Source organism: Gobio gobio (genome assembly GCF_949357685.1).
Source record: "Gobio gobio genome assembly, chromosome: 9".
In the NCBI taxonomy this organism is placed as follows: domain Eukaryota; kingdom Metazoa; phylum Chordata; class Actinopteri; order Cypriniformes; family Gobionidae; genus Gobio; species Gobio gobio.
In genome coordinates, this window is record NC_137115.1 from 27,643,009 (window position 1) to 27,663,421 (window position 20,413).

Below are 20,413 nucleotides of genomic sequence, written 5' to 3' on the forward strand. Positions count from 1 at the left end.
AACTGACTATATCAAGACAATCCATCCTAATCCAATCAAATTTGTGAGCGAGAACTGTAGTCTGTACATGCATGTGGTACTAAATACATTTTCCATTCTGTCCAGGAAAATGTATTAATACAGTTTTTTCATTAATTCTGGAAAACATCCTTATAACGATGACCTCGCATGTGATTGGAGGAGCCCGACGAGCTTCTCGCCCTCGTCCAATCACGTGCGAGGTCATGGCCATGACGCGTACAAAACTTGAAGACGAGCTGTAAACAGACGTGTTTTGGACTCTCTTTTTTTTATACATTTCCTGTGTTTTTGCTGCTTTGCTTTTTCGTGATCAACAATGACAGGACGCCGTCTCACCTTCAGCTCCCCTTCAACTCCTCTGCATGGACGCGGCCAACTTTTTCGACTAATTTTCAGCTATCTGGCGTCTTCACAACTCTGAGGCAAACTGCAGGCGCTATGAACCAGAGCATGGGTAATGTAACGTTACGATTTAAAGAATATGCTTTTATTCAGCTGTATAAGGAAAGGGATGCGTTAATAGATTCGAGCTTAAAACTGCACATTTTGTTTACACAGACTATCCTTGCCTCATAACAAAGCAGTGACCTCTTATCTGCTTGGAGCGATTTCCGCGAGTCCAGATTTAACCGCTGATCACGACGAAATTGTGTGTAAGTATAACTTCTAATGTTTTTCTCATTCCTTGTTTAATTTTACCGTGACAGTTTTTATTAATACCAGTCTCATGTAATTGTTTTCCAGCTGCCTGTAAGACGTATTATGAATCGACACGTCGGAGCTTCAGATACAAACAACCTGAATTTACATCGCAGGCGGAGTTTAGCTCGGAGTCGATCAAGAAGAAAAAGGGTAAGATTTATTATATTAGATCAGTTTTTTGTCAATGTGAGTATTTTTCAGGTTGCTTATTGTCTTTATGGATTGTATTACAGTTGCTGGAAGCGAGAGTGTGCTGGCAGGCTGAGGATGAGATGGACATTTGGAAGTGCGCGATCATTGAACTCATATCTGATGAGGAAGACGGCATTGTTGACGGGGTGTCTGGATGGATTGTGCGGCCACCGGCCTCTCGCAGCCTGGAGCTCGCCGAACTCTGTGCCACTTAGGCTCTCCACCTACGTCATGGTTCGTTTACGACAATTTGTGGCACAGACGAACGCGACGTTCGCTGCCTCTAAATTGTCGAAAACTGACGAAAATTATGGAGATTTCCGGGAGTGTACAGGCGTTTACGGGGTCGAAAATCCCACTTTTCATGCAGTGTGCGAGCCTGTCTCCCCTTTTGTTCGAACTGAGTTAATGTGTTTTTTTATTGTTTTTGTTTGAATATTCTTTGGTACAGCTTGTGATTTTTTTGAATTTTTTTGTTGTTTGTTGGTTTATCTATTATTATTATTATTATTATTATTGGCTGTTCTGTGACACCATCAAAGTGTGGTTTAATTAAACTATTTTTGAAGTTGTTTAATTATTTTTGATTTCCTTTCAGGAGCTGGGGTCCCACGGGTGACGGAGCTTTTGTGGTGGTGGTACTGCTCCAATGTTTGCTGTGACACTTTTGAAGTGTTGTGTGATCTGATTGCACAGTGTCTTCACTTTTATCTTTTTACTCATTAATTTCCCACATATAATTGAATGAGGAAAGGAAAAACAAAACAAAAAACAGCAACAACAGACTAGCATGTTGACTATTTGAACATAAATTTTGCTCTCCTTTCTTTCTGGCCAGCAAATTTCTCAATGAATCTCTGATTAAAGTCAGTCATCTCAGTAGTGTCATGACGTTTGCATTGTTCAGTTAGATAGTTGAGGTCTCTTAACCCCGTTGTTGTCCCCAAAGCTTCAGTACCGATACTTTGAAATAAAAGACAGGGAAAGCAATAAAGGGCATTGCTAACAACACATCCAGCCAGCCACCTACGTTTCTCATAACAAGCGTGTGAAGCTCCGAGTGCAGCTGCGTCCTGTCACTGGCCTGCTGCTGGATTTGTAAATCGCGTTGGTCCGGTTCGGGATCTTCCAACGAACGCCTTGTGAAAGAATTTGGTTTAACTGCTAAAGTGATCATCATAACAGGGTTTGGCGGAGTCGGAGTGACTGTGTCGCCCGCGCACTTTCGCTTTAGTGGCCAAGAGCGTAAAGTTGAATGACAGGTGACGAGAACCAATCAGATTGGATAAAATAACACGCATCCAATTCTGATTCGCCAGGGACGCAGCAACCTGCGTCCGGAGGAGGATCTTTAAAAACCAATTAGAGACCAGCTTCAGGTCACATGCTGCCCGTATATTTTTGGACTCATAAAAACATATTGAAGAACATATTAGTTAACCGATCAAAGCCAGTTTTTATTAAATGCTGAGGCTCTTACTAACAGCCGGCACGTCGTATGAGTAAACTATTTTATTTCTATTTCATTTTTATATCATTTTTGTATACATGTATATTTCTGGAATTTTGATAAGGGCGGCGCCCCAGCGCTCTCTATTGACCAGCCGCCACTGGTTTGTTCTGTTAACAAACTATTACGTAAACTATTACGTTTGTTCTGTTAACAAACTATTACATTTGTTCTGTTAACAAACTATTCCGTTTGTTCTGTCAACAAACGTAATAGTTAGATGGGGTAAATGTTATAGCTGTGTTAACTTTTCATCTGATTTGGTGTTAAGAAGGCAATATTTATTTTTTTAAATAGCTATGGCTTTAGTACTTCTTTATTATTTATGACTGCGTTTATAGCAGAATGTTTCATAATTGTGTCACTGAAACATAAGATCTTGACAAATTGCTTGCAAAATAAGTACTAAAGGAGATTAAAAGCAAATATCCATGTTTTCCATTAACCTAATTTCTCTTGAGGCTGGCAGGGGGTGGGATTACCTTAAAGATGGTCCTGGTTTGGGTGCTTTGAAACTTCGATTCACTTGAGACACATTGTCTTATTATGATTTACTGATATGAAATATTAACCACACCCTCTTACATTTTTCATTACAGAGTTGTGCAACATACAACAGCACTGGCTCGTGGGTATATAAAACAAGGTTTAATTCCCACCTCACATTTGGAGTGGTTGCTTACCAAGCAGCTGAAATGCATGATAATATTTTATTGACAGTGACAATACTGTGTATTACCAGACTTTGCCCTGCTGTGTGTGGGGTTAATTTAGGCACCTGCATCCTCCAAGGTGACCCTCAGCCCCCTGCTCTTTTCAAGGATGGAGACTTTGTCATTGGAGGGGCTTTTACCATTCATTACTATCTGAGGACAGAGAAGCACACCTATACTAGACGGCCACAACCACTAGAGTGCAGTGGCAGGTTAGAGTTTGATAAAAAAAATATATATAATTTTTAACAGAGTCATCTTGAGTGGGTTGTTATTTTAATTTAGTTAATGAAAATTAGACAATCAAAACGTCCTCAAGCTTATTTTTAATAATGGTTTATTGTGTGTGCTTCAACAGCATGGACTTCAGAGAGATGCGCTTTGCTCGTGCCTTGCAGTTTGCCATCCAAGAGATTAACAACCGCTCCAATCTCTTACCGGGCATCACATTAGGGTACCATATATATGACTCCTGTGGCTCTGTGCCAATGGCAATCAAAGTATCATTTCAGCTTGCCAACGGACTAGATCTCATATTTAACGACACTGATTCCTGTGCAAAATCTTCTGCAGTTCTTGCACTAGTTGGAGAATCTGGTTCCACGCCGTCTATAAGCATGTCAAGGCTTTTCGGTCCTTTTGGAATTCCACAGGTGTTTGTTCAGTAAAACTATATTTTAGTCTTCTAAGAGATAAACCAAAATAAATACAAATGTTGCCGCTGTGCCAGAAATTCTGTTTAATCATTGTAAAAAATAATTGTTTTTTTGCCATAAAAGAGATGGAAAAACTTTGAAAACATTTGTTAAAAAGGAACATCTGTCAACTTTTGTCATAAGACAGAATACATTTATTATTTTAATAGGATATATGTTCAGAAACATTTTATTTTAAATGTTTTCTTCCCTTCTTGGTGCACTATAGGTGAGTCATTACGCAACATGCGCGTGTCTCAGTGACAAACGGCAGTATCCTACTTTCTTCAGGACCATCCCCAGCGATCACCATCAAGCGGCTGCACTGGCACGGATGGTCAAGCACTTCGGATGGACATGGATTGGGGCTGTGCGAAGTGATTCAGACTATGGGAATAATGGCATGGCATCATTCCTGAAGGCTGCAGAGGAGGAGGGAATCTGTGTGGAGTATTCTGAGGCCTACTACAGGACCCAGCCGCACAGTAAATTGAAAAGAGTTGCAGATGTAATTCGCAGATCTACGGCTCGTGTAATAGTTGCCTTCCTGGCCTCAGGTGATATGAGACTTCTTTTAGAAGAGCTGAGTCAGCATCCTCCACCCCCGCTGCAGTGGATTGGCAGTGAGTCGTGGGTTACAGACCCCGAAATGCTGCGGTTTAATTTGTGTAGCGGTGCTGTGGGCTTTGGAATCCCACAGTCTTTTATCCCGGGTCTTCGTAACTTTCTGCTTGACCTGTCTCCAGAACAGGCGCTGAAATTTCCCCTGCTGACAGAGTTCTGGGAGAGCTCATTTAGCTGTAGTCTAAAACGGCAGATGGGTTATTCTACTGGTATGCCAGCATGTGATGGCACAGAGGACCTACGCGCATTACAGAACCCGTACACAGACACATCCCAGTTGCGCGTCACTAACATGGTGTACAAAGCCACATATGCTATAGCTCATGCCCTCCATGGCATTGTATGTAAGGAAAATATTTGTGACAAAAACATCAAAGTTGAGCCCCGACAGGTACATTTTCTTATCGTGGAATAATTCAACTATAAACCTTCTGTAAAATAGTTATACAACAACACCCACTATTTCAGCAACTGATTATCAGCAAATTATTTGAATCACAAAACGGTTTAAATTTTTCATGTCCATCTTGCAGGTTTTTGATCAGCTCAAACGAGTGAACTTCACTAAAAATAATTATCCTGTTTCATTTGATACCAATGGTGACCCTGTGGCCACCTATGAACTTGTGAACTGGCAGCTTCAGGGAGACGGTTCAGTTGATTTTGTTACAGTGGGTCAATATGATGCATCGCAGCCTAAAGGCCAAGAATTCAGTCTGAACAGAGCTATCTTTTGGTATGATGGCTGTGAAAAGGTATAATATGTGTTCTAATCTATGTGATTGTGATTACTTACGAGTGTTGTGAAATACCCCTCTAACTGTTTTTGGGGCATTTTTGTATTTTTCTGATGACATACTCTCTTCTAATAATAAAGTACAGTGTCATCAATTGATGTTATTTTATTTTTTTTACGTTTGAATCAATTAATTCAAATGAATCACTTTATATGAGCTGAATGTTCAACACCACTTGCCCCTCAGATATTAAATACCTTACAAATAAATATAAACACCAATAAACATAACTAGATCACCATGGGTAATGAATGGATTAATTTATTTATTAAGTGTTTTATTAATTAAAATTTTATTTCATTTCTGACTCTGATGCTGTGTGTTCCTGTCACCTGCAGGTGCCTGTGTCTGTGTGCAGTGAGAGCTGTCCTCCAGGCACTAGGAAGGCTGTGCAAAAAGGAAGACCTGTCTGCTGTTATGATTGCATTAACTGTGCAAAAGGAGAAATCAGTAATACGACAGGTAATATGTGTGGACATATTCTTCTGGATAAATCACAGATGTTCTGGGACAATGACATAAAAGACAAATCTAGTTTAAAACACAAGTGCAAAGTTCTTACAAATCTAGGGAAAGATGCAGGTAAGAGTAAGATTTTTCTGTTGACCATAATTATCAACATTTGACCATAATAATCAACATCTGTGAGATTATGTCAGTCAAAATAGTTCTGAGGTTAATGTATCAAAATCTGAAATAGTGACATTTATGACAATACTGAATGTCAAAATAGTGTCATTGTATTATTGTTGAACATCAATGTTTTTTGTTTATCTTTGGTAATGGGGAATTTGTGAACAGATTAACAGATTTTTGGATTAGTGAAAAAATAAAATTAGATGCCAGTGTATTTTATTGCCTTCTTGAGGATTTGTGAATTGTAGTGTGAAAAGATGAATCTCAAAATTAAGTCTGCAAAAGATGCTGGAAAACCATAGAGTGTGCAGGACCTGGAGGATTTTAAGGCAGTTTAACTGCTCAGAACAAACAAGGGGCTCATGAACAAAAATCACAAAACATAAAAACAGTAATTGATCATCCAGGTAGTAACACAGAGTGTTAATAATAAAGGCAAACAACTGTCATTGATGATCCAGGTAGTAAACTCCAGGGGCCAGTTGCATAAACTAAGACATTATGTTAAGACAGTGTCTTAAGATCTAGTATGAGCCACTAGCAGTTAGGCAAGTGGCATTCAGTCTTACTTTTCGTATCAAATTAGGCCAGTCTATGTTTTTATGTAACTGATTTAAAAAAAATTATGAACAGTCTTAAAGAAAAAAATGTATGTCTAACTTGTAAGACTAGTCTTAAAGGTTTATGCAACTGGCCCCTGAATGGGTTAATTTGTGTAAATTTTGTCATTTTGTTATGTGGACTATTACGTAAACATCCATTTTATTAAATTAATTATTCAGGGCAGTATTCAATAAAAACAAGATGCAATATTTCAAGAGCTTACTTCTTTATTTTATTTATTTATTTATTATTTTCTAACATTTTTCAGTTTACGTAAACTTGGTATAATGTCTAGGTAAACTTTATGTATTGACAACAATTTAATGTATAACACATCATAGACCCTGCTTTTTCCACTGAGTTGGTTGTTCTAAAACATCATAATCTGATAACCTGTTTTGTCTCCATTTTCTCACTGTGGTTCATGAATGACTGTTAAGCACTGATTTCTTCATCTTCCAGATTCTTTAGATTGTCACAAATGTCTACCTGAGTACTGGCCCAATAATGAGAAGAACAAGTGTCTTCCTAAACCAGTGGAGTTTCTCTCCTGGGATGAGATCCTTGGGATTATTTTGGCTGCTTTCTCTATTGCTGGCTCTTTAGGGGCATTGAGCATTACTCTAGTGTTCTACAAAAACAGGGCCTCTCCAATAGTAAAAGCCAACAACTCAGAGCTGAGCTTCCTGCTGCTCTTCTCACTGACTCTTTGTTTCCTCTGTTCACTTACTTTCATTGGTCGGCCCACTGAGTGGTCCTGTATGTTGCGTCACACAGCATTTGGCATCACTTTTGTTCTCTGTATCTCCTGTGTTCTAGGGAAAACAATAGTGGTGTTAATGGCCTTCAGGGCTACACTTCCAGGAAGTAATGTCATGAAATGGTTTGGGCCTCCTCAACAGAGACTCAGTGTTTTTGGTTTCACTCTTGTACAGGTACTTATATGTGTGCTTTGGTTAACAATATCCCCACCATTTCCTTACAATAATATGCAACACTACAAAGAAAAGATCATTCTAGAATGCAGTTTAGGATCAGCTATTGGTTTCTGGGCTGTACTGGGTTATATTGGCCTCCTAGCTTTCCTTTGCTTTGTTTTAGCTTTCCTGGCCCGAAAGCTGCCTGATAACTTCAATGAGGCTAAATTCATCACATTCAGTATGCTCATATTCTGTGCTGTTTGGATCACATTTGTTCCAGCTTATGTCAGCTCTCCAGGGAAATTTACTGTTGCTGTGGAGATATTTGCCATTTTAGCATCAAGTTTTGGTCTGATTATCTGTATTTTTGCTCCTAAATGTTTCATTATTGTATGTAGGCCAGAGCAGAATACCAAAAAACACCTAATGAGTAAAGTACCATCAAAAGCCCTTTGAGTCACACAGTGCAATCAGCACAGTGGTGCATACAAACACTAATTAATATAATTCTCAAATTATATATTCTGTGATTTTAACGCATCAGTTGTTATACTTTACTTAATGGTTATTCTGTATGTGCAAATATGTTTAAAAAAATACAGAAGATGGAGAAAAATATATAATGAAATCATGTCAATTGTAAATTCTCTTTACAATTCAGTTTGCACATGCCAACTTGGATACTTCATTTTATAAAATAAAAGGCAATATAGGTTTTTTTTATTATTATTTAAAATGGCTTTATTTATGTCAACATGGATATCACATAATTATACATGCACATCTGACAATAAAATTAACTAAAATGAGTTACTTGTTCCATTCAAGTGACAGACAGAATCAGTGGCTCACATATATTTACAAAGAATACAGCAATCATAAACAAACAATATGATAAACCAGAATGAAATGCTGACCAGATGGACAGGGTCAGTGATAACATTTCATTTGGACATTTTTCCAGTCATTCCCTTCTTAGTGTTTAAATCAGGCCTTAACAGAATTACATAGCATTTGGGTATAAAAATACAAAAAAGAAGTCCGAAAGTGGAAGCTAAAATGGCAAATATCTCAACAGCCACTGTGTATTTCCCTGGTGAGCTGTTGTATGCTGGTATAAAAGAGATCCACACAGCAAAAAATATGAGCATACTAAAAGTGATGAGCTTAGCTTCATTAAATGTATCTGGAAGTTTCCTTCCAAGGAAGGCGAGGGCAAAGCACATACAAGACAGCAGCCCAATATAGCCCAACACCAGGTAAAATCCTAGTGGCCACACATCTTTACATTCTAGTACAATCTTACCACCCTGATAGGATGTGTTTTTGTAGGGGTAAGGAGGTGCTAGTGCCAGCCAGCAAGCACACAGGATAACTTGGCCTGTCGTGCAGCAGAAGATGAAAACCCTTTGCTGTGAAGGGCCAAATAGCTTTAGAGAAATGGTCCCAGGCATAGTGGAACGAAAGGCCAAAAGCACCACAATGGTCTTGACCAGTATGCATGATATACATAGAACAAAGCTGATCCCAAATGCAGCTTGTCGGGCACGGCATGTCCATGGTGAGGGCCGGCCCACAAACACTAGTGAGCAAAGGAAGCAAAGTTTGAGAGACAACAGCAATAGAAAACTCATCTCAGAATTGTTGGCCTTAACAATGGGTGTGCTTCGAAAAAGGAAGAAAATCACTGTGATAACAGTTGCCACAGCGACTCCAAAGAGAGACAAAGAAATGAGAATGATGCCCATGATTTCACGGTATGACAGGAACTCCTCTATGCCAGCAACACAAGAAACCCTTTCTTTGTTTGGCCAGTAGTACTGGGGGCACTTGGTACACTCAGTAGCACCTAGTAAACATAAACAGACACTGTGGGTCAACCAGATTTTCCATAAAGCACACATTATTACAAAACTCTCTGGAATACTTGATTCTTTTTGGTCATTCAGCAGTCAGATGTTTCCTATTCGCTCATTTGTATAAGGGTCATTGACAAATAAAGTTTCAAGAAAAGGTGTTTAAAAAAGTTTCAGTTAAATAACATTTCAAAGTGTTTAAATTATTTTTTGCCCTTTTTTAATGTCTGGCGGTACAACCAACCCACCCATACTTTAAATGAGCTGTTTTTACCAGTATTTGAAAGATATCTACAAACCTTTTCACTGTGACACAAGGATCAGTTGGTGTCCTCTGGATGATGCATTATCATGTTTACTGTCTTAATTTACATTGTCAATTCATAATAAAAGAGACATGTTTGCAGTTGTGCCACACTGACACCTTGTCTATACCCGACGCGAGCGTTGCTACTCAATGTGACTAAAAACAATAAATGTATTATAAACAATGATTATTATTTTAAGTTCATATATTAATATCTAGCTGCTGACTACATTATCAGGTAACACTTTACTTGAACGGGTGTGCATAAGACTGACATGACACCTTCATAATCATGACATGACACATGTCATGAATATGAAGGAGTTTGTATGCATGTTTATGACAACTGTCATTGTCATTCGCTCAATTATGTCATTTTTAATGCAAAGATGACATTATTTGAGATGTCTTTGTTATGACAACTTGACATAAACCAATACATCATAACCTGTCAGTGTCATGACAACTTGACATTACCAAGACAACATAACCTGTCATAAATCTTTTTTTCAGTGGTACAAGTTGAATTTGTCATTAAAATGTCATTAAGTGTTAATACTCTGTCAAATTATTTTATAACAGCATTGTGAATATTTTTCAGTTCATAATGTTGTTGTTTTTTTAAAGTTTCGTAAACAGTTCATTACAGCATCCCACACATTAATATTTTCTTGAAATACTTTTTTACATCATGTATAAGTCTAGCTAAGACACCATCATAATGGCGTACACCTAACCAGTGGTGCCACTCTATCATTTTGAGTTTTTACTGACTCAGTACGATTTCCTCTATGACGCCATATTTTAGGTCAGTGGACACTTAATGACATTTTAATGACAAATTCAACTTGTACCACTGTAGTTAAGGTCAAGGAAAATATTCATGACACTGTTATAAAATAATTTGACAGAGTATTAACACTTAATTTGGATAATATTTAATATTTTAATACTTAAGTTTGATAATTAATCTATGTCATGTTTATGACAGGTTATGTTGTCTTGGTAATGTCAAGTTGTCATGACAAAGACACTAACAGGTTATGATGTATTGGTTTATGTCAAGTTGTCATAACAAAGACATCTCAAATAATGTCATGTGTCATGTCATGATAATGAAGGTGTCATGTCAGTCTTATGCACACCCCTTCAAGTCAAGTGTTACCCATAATCCCATAGATAGATAGATAGATAGATAGATAGATAGATAGATAGATAGATAGATAGATAGATAGATAGATAGATAGATAGATAGATAGATAGATAGATAGATAGATAGATAGATAGATAGATTTATCATCTATGCTTTCATATATTTACCTGAAATATTGCTGATTTCCCCTTCAGCACATGGCAAACAGTCAAAGCAGCAGACTGGCTGTCCCGGTCGAGTGGCCTGGCGTGTTCCAGGGGGACAAGGAGGGGTACATAAAGAAACCGGAACCTGCACACAAAACATAAAATCAGGAATCTTCCAAAACTTACAGCTGTACAACTGTTTGCCCTAGGTGCAAAGGCTCACCTCAGTATGTCCCCCTGCCCACTGAATTAACCCCTCATCTATCTTAAGCTGCTGTCCATGTGGGGCAGAGCCATCATAAGTGCCCACCATCTGAAACTGGATGCTACCTCTGTCATTTTTATGCCAGTTTATGATGTCATAGAGGGGCACAGGCTCTCCATTGTTGTCAAAATACACCTTCTCTTTGAACTGGTTTGTAAAATCCACTTTTTTCAGGTAGTGAAGAAGCTATTTAATTAGTTAAGGCAAGCAATATAAAATGTATATAAATATAATTAGAATATGGATTTGAATATAATTGTTTAGCAAAATAATAATAGTTTTTACACATTTTAAAATTGTCAATGTACAAGAAAGTTCTGACAAACACATGAATATTACCTGCCATGGAGAGAACTTTGATTCAGTTTTGCAGGCGTGTTCTGAGATTTGTTCCTCAGAGGCACATTGCAACAGCTGGTGTAGAGCATGAGCAATAGCATACACTGCTTTATAAACATTGTATGAAATTCTCACCCTTGATACATCTGTATAGCTATTCTCAGTCTCCATCAGATCCTCTGAGCCAGTACAGAGTGGCAACTCAGAATCACCACTGTCCTCATAACCTAGGCTGCATCCAAACAATTCCTCCCAAAACATGTTATTGAAAACAGACTCGGGTCTTGGTGAAGGCCTTACCCCGAGGAGAAACTCAGCCAAGCCTGGAATAGTAGTGCCCCTGAAGGAAAAGCCCACTGTTCCAGCCAGGACATGGTGAAGCTCAGGGATAGTGAGAAGTTTGGCTGTCACCCAGGCTTCACTGGCCACCCACTGCCACCTTGTCAGATTCCTAAGAGCCACTTCAGCCATGAGCTCCAGCAGCTGTCCTTCAGTGGCAAATGCTATAATCACTCGTGCAGTGGAACCCTCCAGGCTATTAATAATAGCATGTATTTGTGCCTGGGTAGGTGCTTTTGGTATAGTGTGGTGAAAGGCTATGCAACCACCAATTCTTTCAAGCTGTTCAGTAAAGGCCTGGATACCATAGTGACTGTAGTCATCATCTGTGCCCACTGTGCCCACCCAGTGCCAGCCAAAGTGGGAGACCAACTGGACCAGTCCCTGCACCTGAAATACATCACTGGGAACAGTACGAAGGAAAGAAGGGTATTCCTTCTTATCTGTGAGGCAGGTGCAGGTAGCAAAGTAGCTTATCTTGAAGGGGGAAGGGGGAAAGAGGGGGTGGGGGTGGGGGGCAATGGGACAAAGGGACATTATGGAAGATGTGAAAAGTGAAAGCAAGGTCATTGTTTTTGGCAGACTTTGTTTTTCTAAAATACACATATAAAATGGCAAAATCAAAAATTTGGAGAGGAAATAAACGTATTAACGTATTAACAACAGTAGAACATTACACAGAAATATATTTTGTTGCACTGATCATGTTATAGATGCTGATCTTTTTTTTTTCTCTTTTTCCTAGAGGGTGTTACCCTTTGTTTGGTGCTGAAACAAATGTAAAAATTTAAATGTAAAACCTGGGCAAATTAAGCGAGAGAGATATTTTTTACAATAGCTAAAATTCACAGCAACATAAGTAATCAATAGCATCCAGTGTAATCAATAATATGTAAATAATATGTACTAAAAGCCCCAGGAAAGCATGTGAGTAACCTATTGATGACCTATTCAAAAAGACCAGTTAAAGATTTTTGCAGGATCATACAATGCATGTTATTTATTTAATATTATATAATAACAGACAGTATTAGTTTATAGCTGTGAGTATTTCTTATTTGTTTTAATGAGCATTAATAGTTTTAATAAATGCAAGTTCCTTGAAGGTGGACATGTTTATCAAGACATTTATCAAGCGGTAAAACACAGAGCTTATATAAATGCTCAACACATTATTTCGCTCACAGTTACACACCATTAAAGGCCAGGAAGCATAAATAAATATCTAGAATTATCACCTCTTACTCAGACTCTTACCAGTGGAATTCCAAATGGACCCAAAGTTTGTGCCACAGCCCGTGTAGGAGAAGATGATGCTAGACCGATGACAGCTGGCACTGGGGCAGTGGAAAGGCATTTGGCACTGCCTGCAGCATCAGCCTGTGTTTGACTGGAGGTGCCATTCACCAGGAAAAGCACACTCCGCAGGCTTGTGTGCACATGATCACAGCTATCCAAGATCCGATAACCTAGTGTCACTCCTGGTAATAAACTGGAATTATTGTTGATTTCTTTAATGGCAAACACCATTGTTTGGGCCCAGCGGAATGCACGAAAATCAAACCTGTTGAGAAGACAGACAGAGCAAAAATAACAAGGAGAGAGCAGGTTGTAGCAGTAGTGAAAAGGTAAAAAACAGGCTTAGTCTGAGAAAAACAGATCACAAAAGTGATGAACATCATTCTTTTAGCATAATAGTGCAGCATATGTTATGAGTAATAAAGTATGGATCTCATTAATGTTAAATTTAAGATTTATATTCATAATTTTATCTTTGTATTGCTATTCTTCATTCTCTGCATGCCGTTTCACACACCCGCTGCACTCTAGATACTGTGGCCGCTCAGAGTAATCATGGTATGTTTCCGGAGCAATATAGTGCATGGGAAAGAGCCCTCCAATTACAATATCACCATCCTGTTCCAGTACTGGTGAATTAAAATCACCCAATGTCCAGCATCTATTGTCCATTGAGGCGCAGAGAATTACTGAGAAGTACAGCAGAAGCAAAAGACCCAAAGGTGCCAGTTCACTCACTGGCAACTTATTGGCCATTGCTGAATCTTTCAAATCCGACCATGGAAACAGCTAGTGAGGACCCCATCCAGAGTTTATGGAAGTCTAGAATTCCCAGCTATATAAAATATATCACAATGATGCCAAGTGAAACATCAGGTGAGACTGGCCAATGACATACATTGTGGGAGGAGTAGTCACTCAGGTCATGTGATTTACCAGTGTTTTAGATCAAAATGCCTTGATATGTATTAGGGATCCTTCTAAAATGTATGAAGATCTCAAATGGCATCTAATAGCTAGATATATAAATGGGAAAAGGATGATCCTTGCAAAAAGTGGAGTAATGATAATAAAGATTCCTTAACTCAATATTGTAATTAATTATATTAATCACTGAATATTGACCATATGTGACAAATTACAATTTTTATTAGCAATTTTTACGCAACAAGGACAACTAGCTGTCTTCCAGGTCCTGTGAATTTAAGCAATTGATTATTAATGTGTATGTGAGTTTGAGAATGTATGTCTGTCTATTTGTATCTGTTTGTAAGAGATATAGAGGCATTTAAATGTAAAGGTTGTTTTGTTAGATAAAGTGAGTAATGACAAATATACAGCTTGTCATTTTATTTTCATTTATTTTCAAACACATTGTATTGCTTATTGCTTAAAAATAACACATATCCCACATCATAGTTTTAAACTGTAATTTTGGTAACACTGCATTTATTCTGTGCAAAACAAAGAGACAGTGAGACCTTGTGACGTCATTTCTGAGAAGCCCATGTGGCACCACCTGTTCTATAAAACAGTGCAGCACATAATCTTTATCATATAGTAATGAGTCAAGTGGGTGAGAGAGAGAGAGAGATAAAGTAATAGAGATGTGGATCTCTCTATATTTATGTATTTATCTATCCTTTACCTGTATCTCTGCAGCTTCGATCACTAGGTCAGGCTCCTGTCAACTCCAGGGACACTTCAGGTTAAATGGGATGTACCAAGACGGAGACCTTATCATTGGAGGCCTGTTTGCATTTCATCTCATTGCAGTGTTCCCAGAACTGAACTTTAAAAGAGAACCAGAACAGTCACATTGTGAGCGGTGAGCCTGAGCTAATCAAAAAAGGCAAAAAAAAAGGACATTTAAAAGACAATAGAAGGAAGACCATGCAGAACAAAGTCTATGTTTTTTTATTGACTTGTATTTGATAGTCTTCTTATTCATTTAGAGCAGTTTGTCGAATGAAATGTACTGAAATGTCGAATGAAATGTACTGCTCTTAAAATCCAGAAAGGATCCAGAAAATAATCTTATTGTGGGGTTGTATTAACAATTATTACTTTCTTCCTTCCTTTTTTGATATGTTTATGGTGATATTCTTTAGTGTGACTGAATACAAACATTTATGCTGCCTTTTCTAGATTCTATATGGCAAGTTTCCAGCAGGCACAGACTATGGTATATGCCATAAATGAGATCAATAATAATCCTAACCTGTTGCCTAACATAACCCTCGGTTATCATCTGTATGACAACTGTGTGAAGCTTGGAGTGGCATTCAGGTCCGCAACAGCCCTGCTTAGTGGGACAGAAGAGACCCTTTCCAATTTCAACTGCACTGGCCCACCACCGGTAATTGGGATTGTGGGGGATCCTGGATCTACTCACTGTATAGCAATATCCAGTGTACTAGGACTATTTCGAATACCGATGGTAGGATGAGATGAATATAAACTTCTATAACCCTCTATAAAATGTTTCAATTTGTCTAAAATAAATGAGTAATTGCTATAATAATAGGAAAAAAATCTGTTTTCCTTGTCAATGTGATCTCTCCTATAAGGTTAGCTACTATGCCACCTGCTCCTGTTTAAGTGACAGAAAAAAGTACCCCTCTTTCTTCAGAACGATCCCCAGTGATGCCTTCCAAGTGCGGGCTATGGTTCAGATCTTGAGACATTTTGGATGGACCTGGGTTGGTCTTCTCTACAGTGATGATGACTACGGTATAAACGCTGCTCAGTCCTTCCAAAAGGAAGTGCAGTTGTTTGGAGGTTGTGTTTCTTTTTCTGAAATCCTACCTCTTGATAACAACAACATAGACATTCATCGCATTGTACACGTGATTCAGGCCTCTACAGCAAGAGTGGTGGTGGTGTTCTCCACAGAAGCCTATCTGCTGCCTTTGATGGATGAAGTGATATTGCAGAATGTAACAGGTAGGCAGTGGATTGCAAGTGAAGCTTGGGCCACTTCACCTGTGTTTCACACTCAGCGTCTTTTGCCCTTCCTGGGGGGCACACTGGGCATAGCCATCAGGCGTGGGGAGATCCAGGGACTTCATGACTTTTTGCTTCGCCTCCATCCTGACAGTAATTTGAGAAATAATATGGTGAGAATCTTCTGGGAAAACATGTTCGGATGCAGTTTTGACTCTGGAGGCAGAGAGGAAGAAAGAATATGTACAGGGCATGAGGATCTGAGCAGCACAGACACAGAATACACTGATGTATCAGAACTGAGGGCCTCATATAATGTCTATAAGGCAGTTTATGCCCTGGCAAATGCAATACATGGCCTTATGCAGTGTAAGGAGGGGAGAGGACCATTTAGTGGGAATAGCTGTGCCGACATATCCAACCTGAAACCATGGCAGGTAAGACTCCTGTGGACAGAAGCACAGCTTATAAGAATATAGAATTTAATAGAATAGTTAAATGAAAAAACAAACACAAAACATGTTCATACAAAACATAAAGATAGAACTGTTCTGTCGTCAAACTGTACAGCTGGTTCACTACCTAGAGAAAGTGAACTTCACCACAGGCTTTGGGGATCATGTGTCATTTGATAAGAATGGAGATGCTCTGGCCATCTATGATGTGATGAACTGGCAGCCGAGCTCAGACGGGTCAATAGTTGTCCACACAGTTGGTGTGGTAGATGAAGGGGCAACAACAGGGAAGGTGCTCACACTGGATGAAAATGCAATATACTGGAACTTAAATAAAAATAAAGTAATTAATATTGCATTTTATCATGTCTTTTAAACTATTGCAACACAATCACATGTATATCATATTACGTGAGTAATGGTCACTGAAAGAGTTTTTTTTTTTTCTAATATTGTACACACATATACTATTTATTTATTTTATTATTATTATTATTTGTATCCATCAGTCCCCACAGTCTGTGTGCAGTGAGAGATGCCCCCCGGGCACCAGGCGAGCCAGAAGGAAGGGTTTTCCTGTCTGCTGTTTTGACTGCATGCCATGTGCAGATGGAGAGATTTCTAATATGTCAGGTGGAGAGAGTAATGTTATCATAAGAACAACTGAAACTGTATTATTGTTTAATCATAGCTTTGATCAACATTATACCACTATCTTTATTTTCTCTCTCTCTCTTTTTCATACACATAGATTCCATTGAGTGCATAGTGTGTTCAAATGAGTTCTGGTCAAATACAGATAAGGATCAGTGTGTCCCCAAAGAAGTGGAGTTTCTATCCTACGAGGAACCTCTCGGCATTTCCCTGAGCACTGCTTCCTTGCTTGGCACCTGTATCTGTTCTGCAGTGGTTGTCATCTTTGCACATTACCGCCACACTCCAGTTGTGCGAGCTAACAATTCAGAGCTCAGCTTCTTGCTGCTGGCGTCACTCAAACTGTGTTTCCTGTGTGTGCTTCTGTTCATTGGTAGGCCACAGTTGTGGACTTGTCAGTTAAGACATGCTGTGTTTGGCATAAGCTTTGTGCTGTGCATCTCCAGCATCCTGGTCAAGACTATGGTGGTAATAGCGGTGTTCAAGTCATCTCGACCAGAGGGTAAAGGTGCTATGAAATGGTTTGGAGCAGCTCAACAAAGATGCACAGTTTTGGTCTTAACAGCCCTCCAGGTTGTGATATGTGCAGTCTGGCTATCAAATTCATCTCCAACACCCCATAAAAATAGCCAGTATAACAGTTCCAAAATAGTATATGAATGTACTATTGGCTCAGTGCTTGGGTTTTCCATGCTACTTGGCTATATTGGCATTTTAGCAGCAGTTAGTTTCCTGTTAGCCTTCCTGGCGAGAAACCTTCCAGACAATTTTAATGAAGCAAAGTTCATTACTTTTAGTATGCTAATTTTCTGTGCTGTGTGGATTGTATTTGTTCCAGCATATGTCAGCTCACCAGGGAAATATGCAGTAGCTGTGGAGATATTTGCCATCCTTGCTTCCAGTTTTGGATTGCTGGTCTCCATATTTGCTCCAAAGTGCTACATTATTATATTACACCCAGAAAGAAACACTAAAAAAGCCATCATGGGAAGAGCAACCTGAAATAACTAATTTTAAACAGTCTTAAATGTCTCCAGTCTATGACACTATGGCCCGGTTTCACAAACAGGACTTAGGCTAAACTAGGATTAGGTATTAGTTCAATTAGTACATTTAAGTAACTTTTATAAATGTGCCCTAAAAAAAAACATTTTGGGTGTGTATCTTAAGACAAAACAATGGCACTGACATATTTTAAGATACATCAGTGCAAGTTTCTTTCAGTTAACACAACTCAAAAATGCATTTTAGTCTAGGACTAGCTTAAGCCTTGTCTGTGAAACTGGGGGTATATGTACTACTTGTTGAAACTTGAATAAACAGCTTTGATGCAATTTAAGAACAATTAGCAATTGTTTGGAATCAAATAAACTCAGGTGGTTCTGTGGTTCAAACCTTTCAGATAAATGTCAAGCAATTTATCATTCCATCCCTTGTGAAAAAGTAGTGTGCTTAATTGTATTGAAAGTGTACTTTTTGTGTACTTAAAATCTTAAAAGTATGCTTTTTAAAAAGTGCACTTGCAGATCATATGATATAATTAAAATTAAAGGCCACTTAAGTGTACTTAAAGAGAATACACTTTAATGACAATATTTATAAGCACACTTAAGTGCACTTTTTTTAAAATGCACTTTGTAATAATATCTAATTAATTTTTACTTAAATAAAGTACACTTTCATGGCAATATTTATAAACACACCTAAGTGCACTTTTTATAAGTGCACTTTGTAATAATATCTAATTAATTTTTACTTAAGGAAAGTATACTTTCATGGCAATATTTATAAACACACTTAAGTGCACTTTTAATAAGTGCATTTTGTAATAATATCTAATTAATTTTTACTTAAGGAAAGTATACTTTCATGGCAATATTTATAAACACACTTAGGTGCACTTTTTATAAGTGCACTTTGTAATAATATCTAATTAATTTTTACTTAAGGAAAGTACACTTTCATGGCAATATTTATAAACACACTTAAGTGCACTTTTAATAAGTGCACTTTGTAATATGTAATAATTATTTACTTAAAAAGTACACTTTCATGACAATATTTATAAACACACTTAAGTGCACTTTTAATAAGTGCACTTTGTAATAATATGTCATTAATTTTTACTTTAAAAAGTACACTTTCATGACAATATTTATAAACACACTTAAGTGCACTTTTTTAAAAATGCACCTTGTAATAATGTCTACCTATATTTTACTTAAAGGGGTGGTAAACCACGATTTCACTATTCTAACTTTAGCTAGCGTGTAATGTTGCTGCTTTAGCATAAACAACATCTGCAAAGTTACAACGTTCAAAGTTTAAAGCAAAGGGAGATATTTGCTTTTAAAGAAATCCATTTCTAAGAACTACAGCAAACGGCCAGTAGGCGACTACACACATTCCTCCAGGGTTGGTGACATCACCAGGCTCAATATTTACATAAACCCCTCCTCCGAGAATATTAAATAGGGGGGGCGGGGGCGCCATTTTGTATCGCGGCGCTGTTGTGGTATAGTTAGGCTGGAGTGGTGTTGCCGCGATGCCGAGGAAACGCTGTTATATTCATCCGGATTGCAGGTCTGGGGTACTTGCTTTGTTCAGCCTTCATAGGGACAGGGGTGCGTTGCAGAGCGTTTAACATACAACATGTTATATGCACGTGTGTATGAGACAGAAGGGAACAGGCACGTGCGGGGCTCCCGCAGCACATCTCACGGAGGGAAACTTTCACAATGTTCGCGAGTTCAACACCGGATTTGCACAACGTCAGCTGCGTGAGACAAACGCGGCCAGTGTGTGAATGCACGACGCGCGCGGGGCTCCCTCCCGCCGCACATTTCACGGAGGAAAACTTTCACAATGTTCGCGAGTTCAATACAGGATATGCACAACGGCTTGACCTGAAAGCTGGATTTACAAACAGAAGCTGTTTACGGGCCACAACCTGTAAGTCTGATTTATTTTTCATCGATGTGTTTTCCTGTAATAGGTTGTAGCAAGGAAGTAAACAGATGACAACACTGTTCTGCAAACCAGTCTGTTAAATGCTTATTCATACTTAACGTTATCCGACGAACACCTATCGTTACAAACACTAACGTTAAAATCTCAACAGCGAACTTGGCATTAGTGTAAATGATTCTTTGATTAGAGCTTTTATGTATTATTTATCTACAGGCATTCTAAACATGGTTCTGTGTGTGATTTGGCTACTATAGTAAAGCCAGTGTTTAGT

General features: G+C 38.4%; 3 protein-coding genes across 3 annotated transcripts; 2 read left to right on the top strand and 1 right to left on the bottom strand.

Annotated features, from left to right (window-relative positions):
* Positions 1-3,497: 3,497 nt before the first annotated feature.
* LOC307131357 (extracellular calcium-sensing receptor-like) lies at positions 3,498-7,869 on the top strand (the record flags this gene model as incomplete). Its single annotated transcript, XM_079824961.1, has 5 exons — positions 3,498-3,791; positions 4,063-4,848; positions 4,991-5,212; positions 5,593-5,716; positions 6,956-7,869. 5 exons carry the CDS (start codon positions 3,498-3,500, stop codon positions 7,867-7,869), a joined length of 2,340 nt encoding a protein of 779 aa, XP_079681087.1.
* Positions 7,870-8,357: 488 nt separating this feature from the next.
* On the bottom strand, positions 8,358-13,873 carry olfcu1 (olfactory receptor C family, u1; the record flags this gene model as incomplete). The annotated part of the gene is made up of 6 exons (XM_079826139.1): positions 8,358-9,262; positions 10,897-11,020; positions 11,099-11,326; positions 11,480-12,295; positions 13,076-13,382; positions 13,635-13,873. The coding sequence occupies 6 exons, from the start codon at positions 13,871-13,873 to the stop codon at positions 8,358-8,360; spliced, it is 2,619 nt and encodes an 872-aa protein (XP_079682265.1).
* Positions 13,874-14,724: 851 nt separating this feature from the next.
* olfcq1 (olfactory receptor C family, q1) lies at positions 14,725-18,174 on the top strand (the record flags this gene model as incomplete). Its single annotated transcript, XM_079824925.1, has 6 exons — positions 14,725-14,945; positions 15,266-15,557; positions 15,688-16,500; positions 16,634-16,861; positions 17,028-17,151; positions 17,270-18,174. 6 exons carry the CDS (start codon positions 14,725-14,727, stop codon positions 18,172-18,174), a joined length of 2,583 nt encoding a protein of 860 aa, XP_079681051.1.
* Between the last annotated feature and the right edge of the window lie 2,239 nt (positions 18,175-20,413).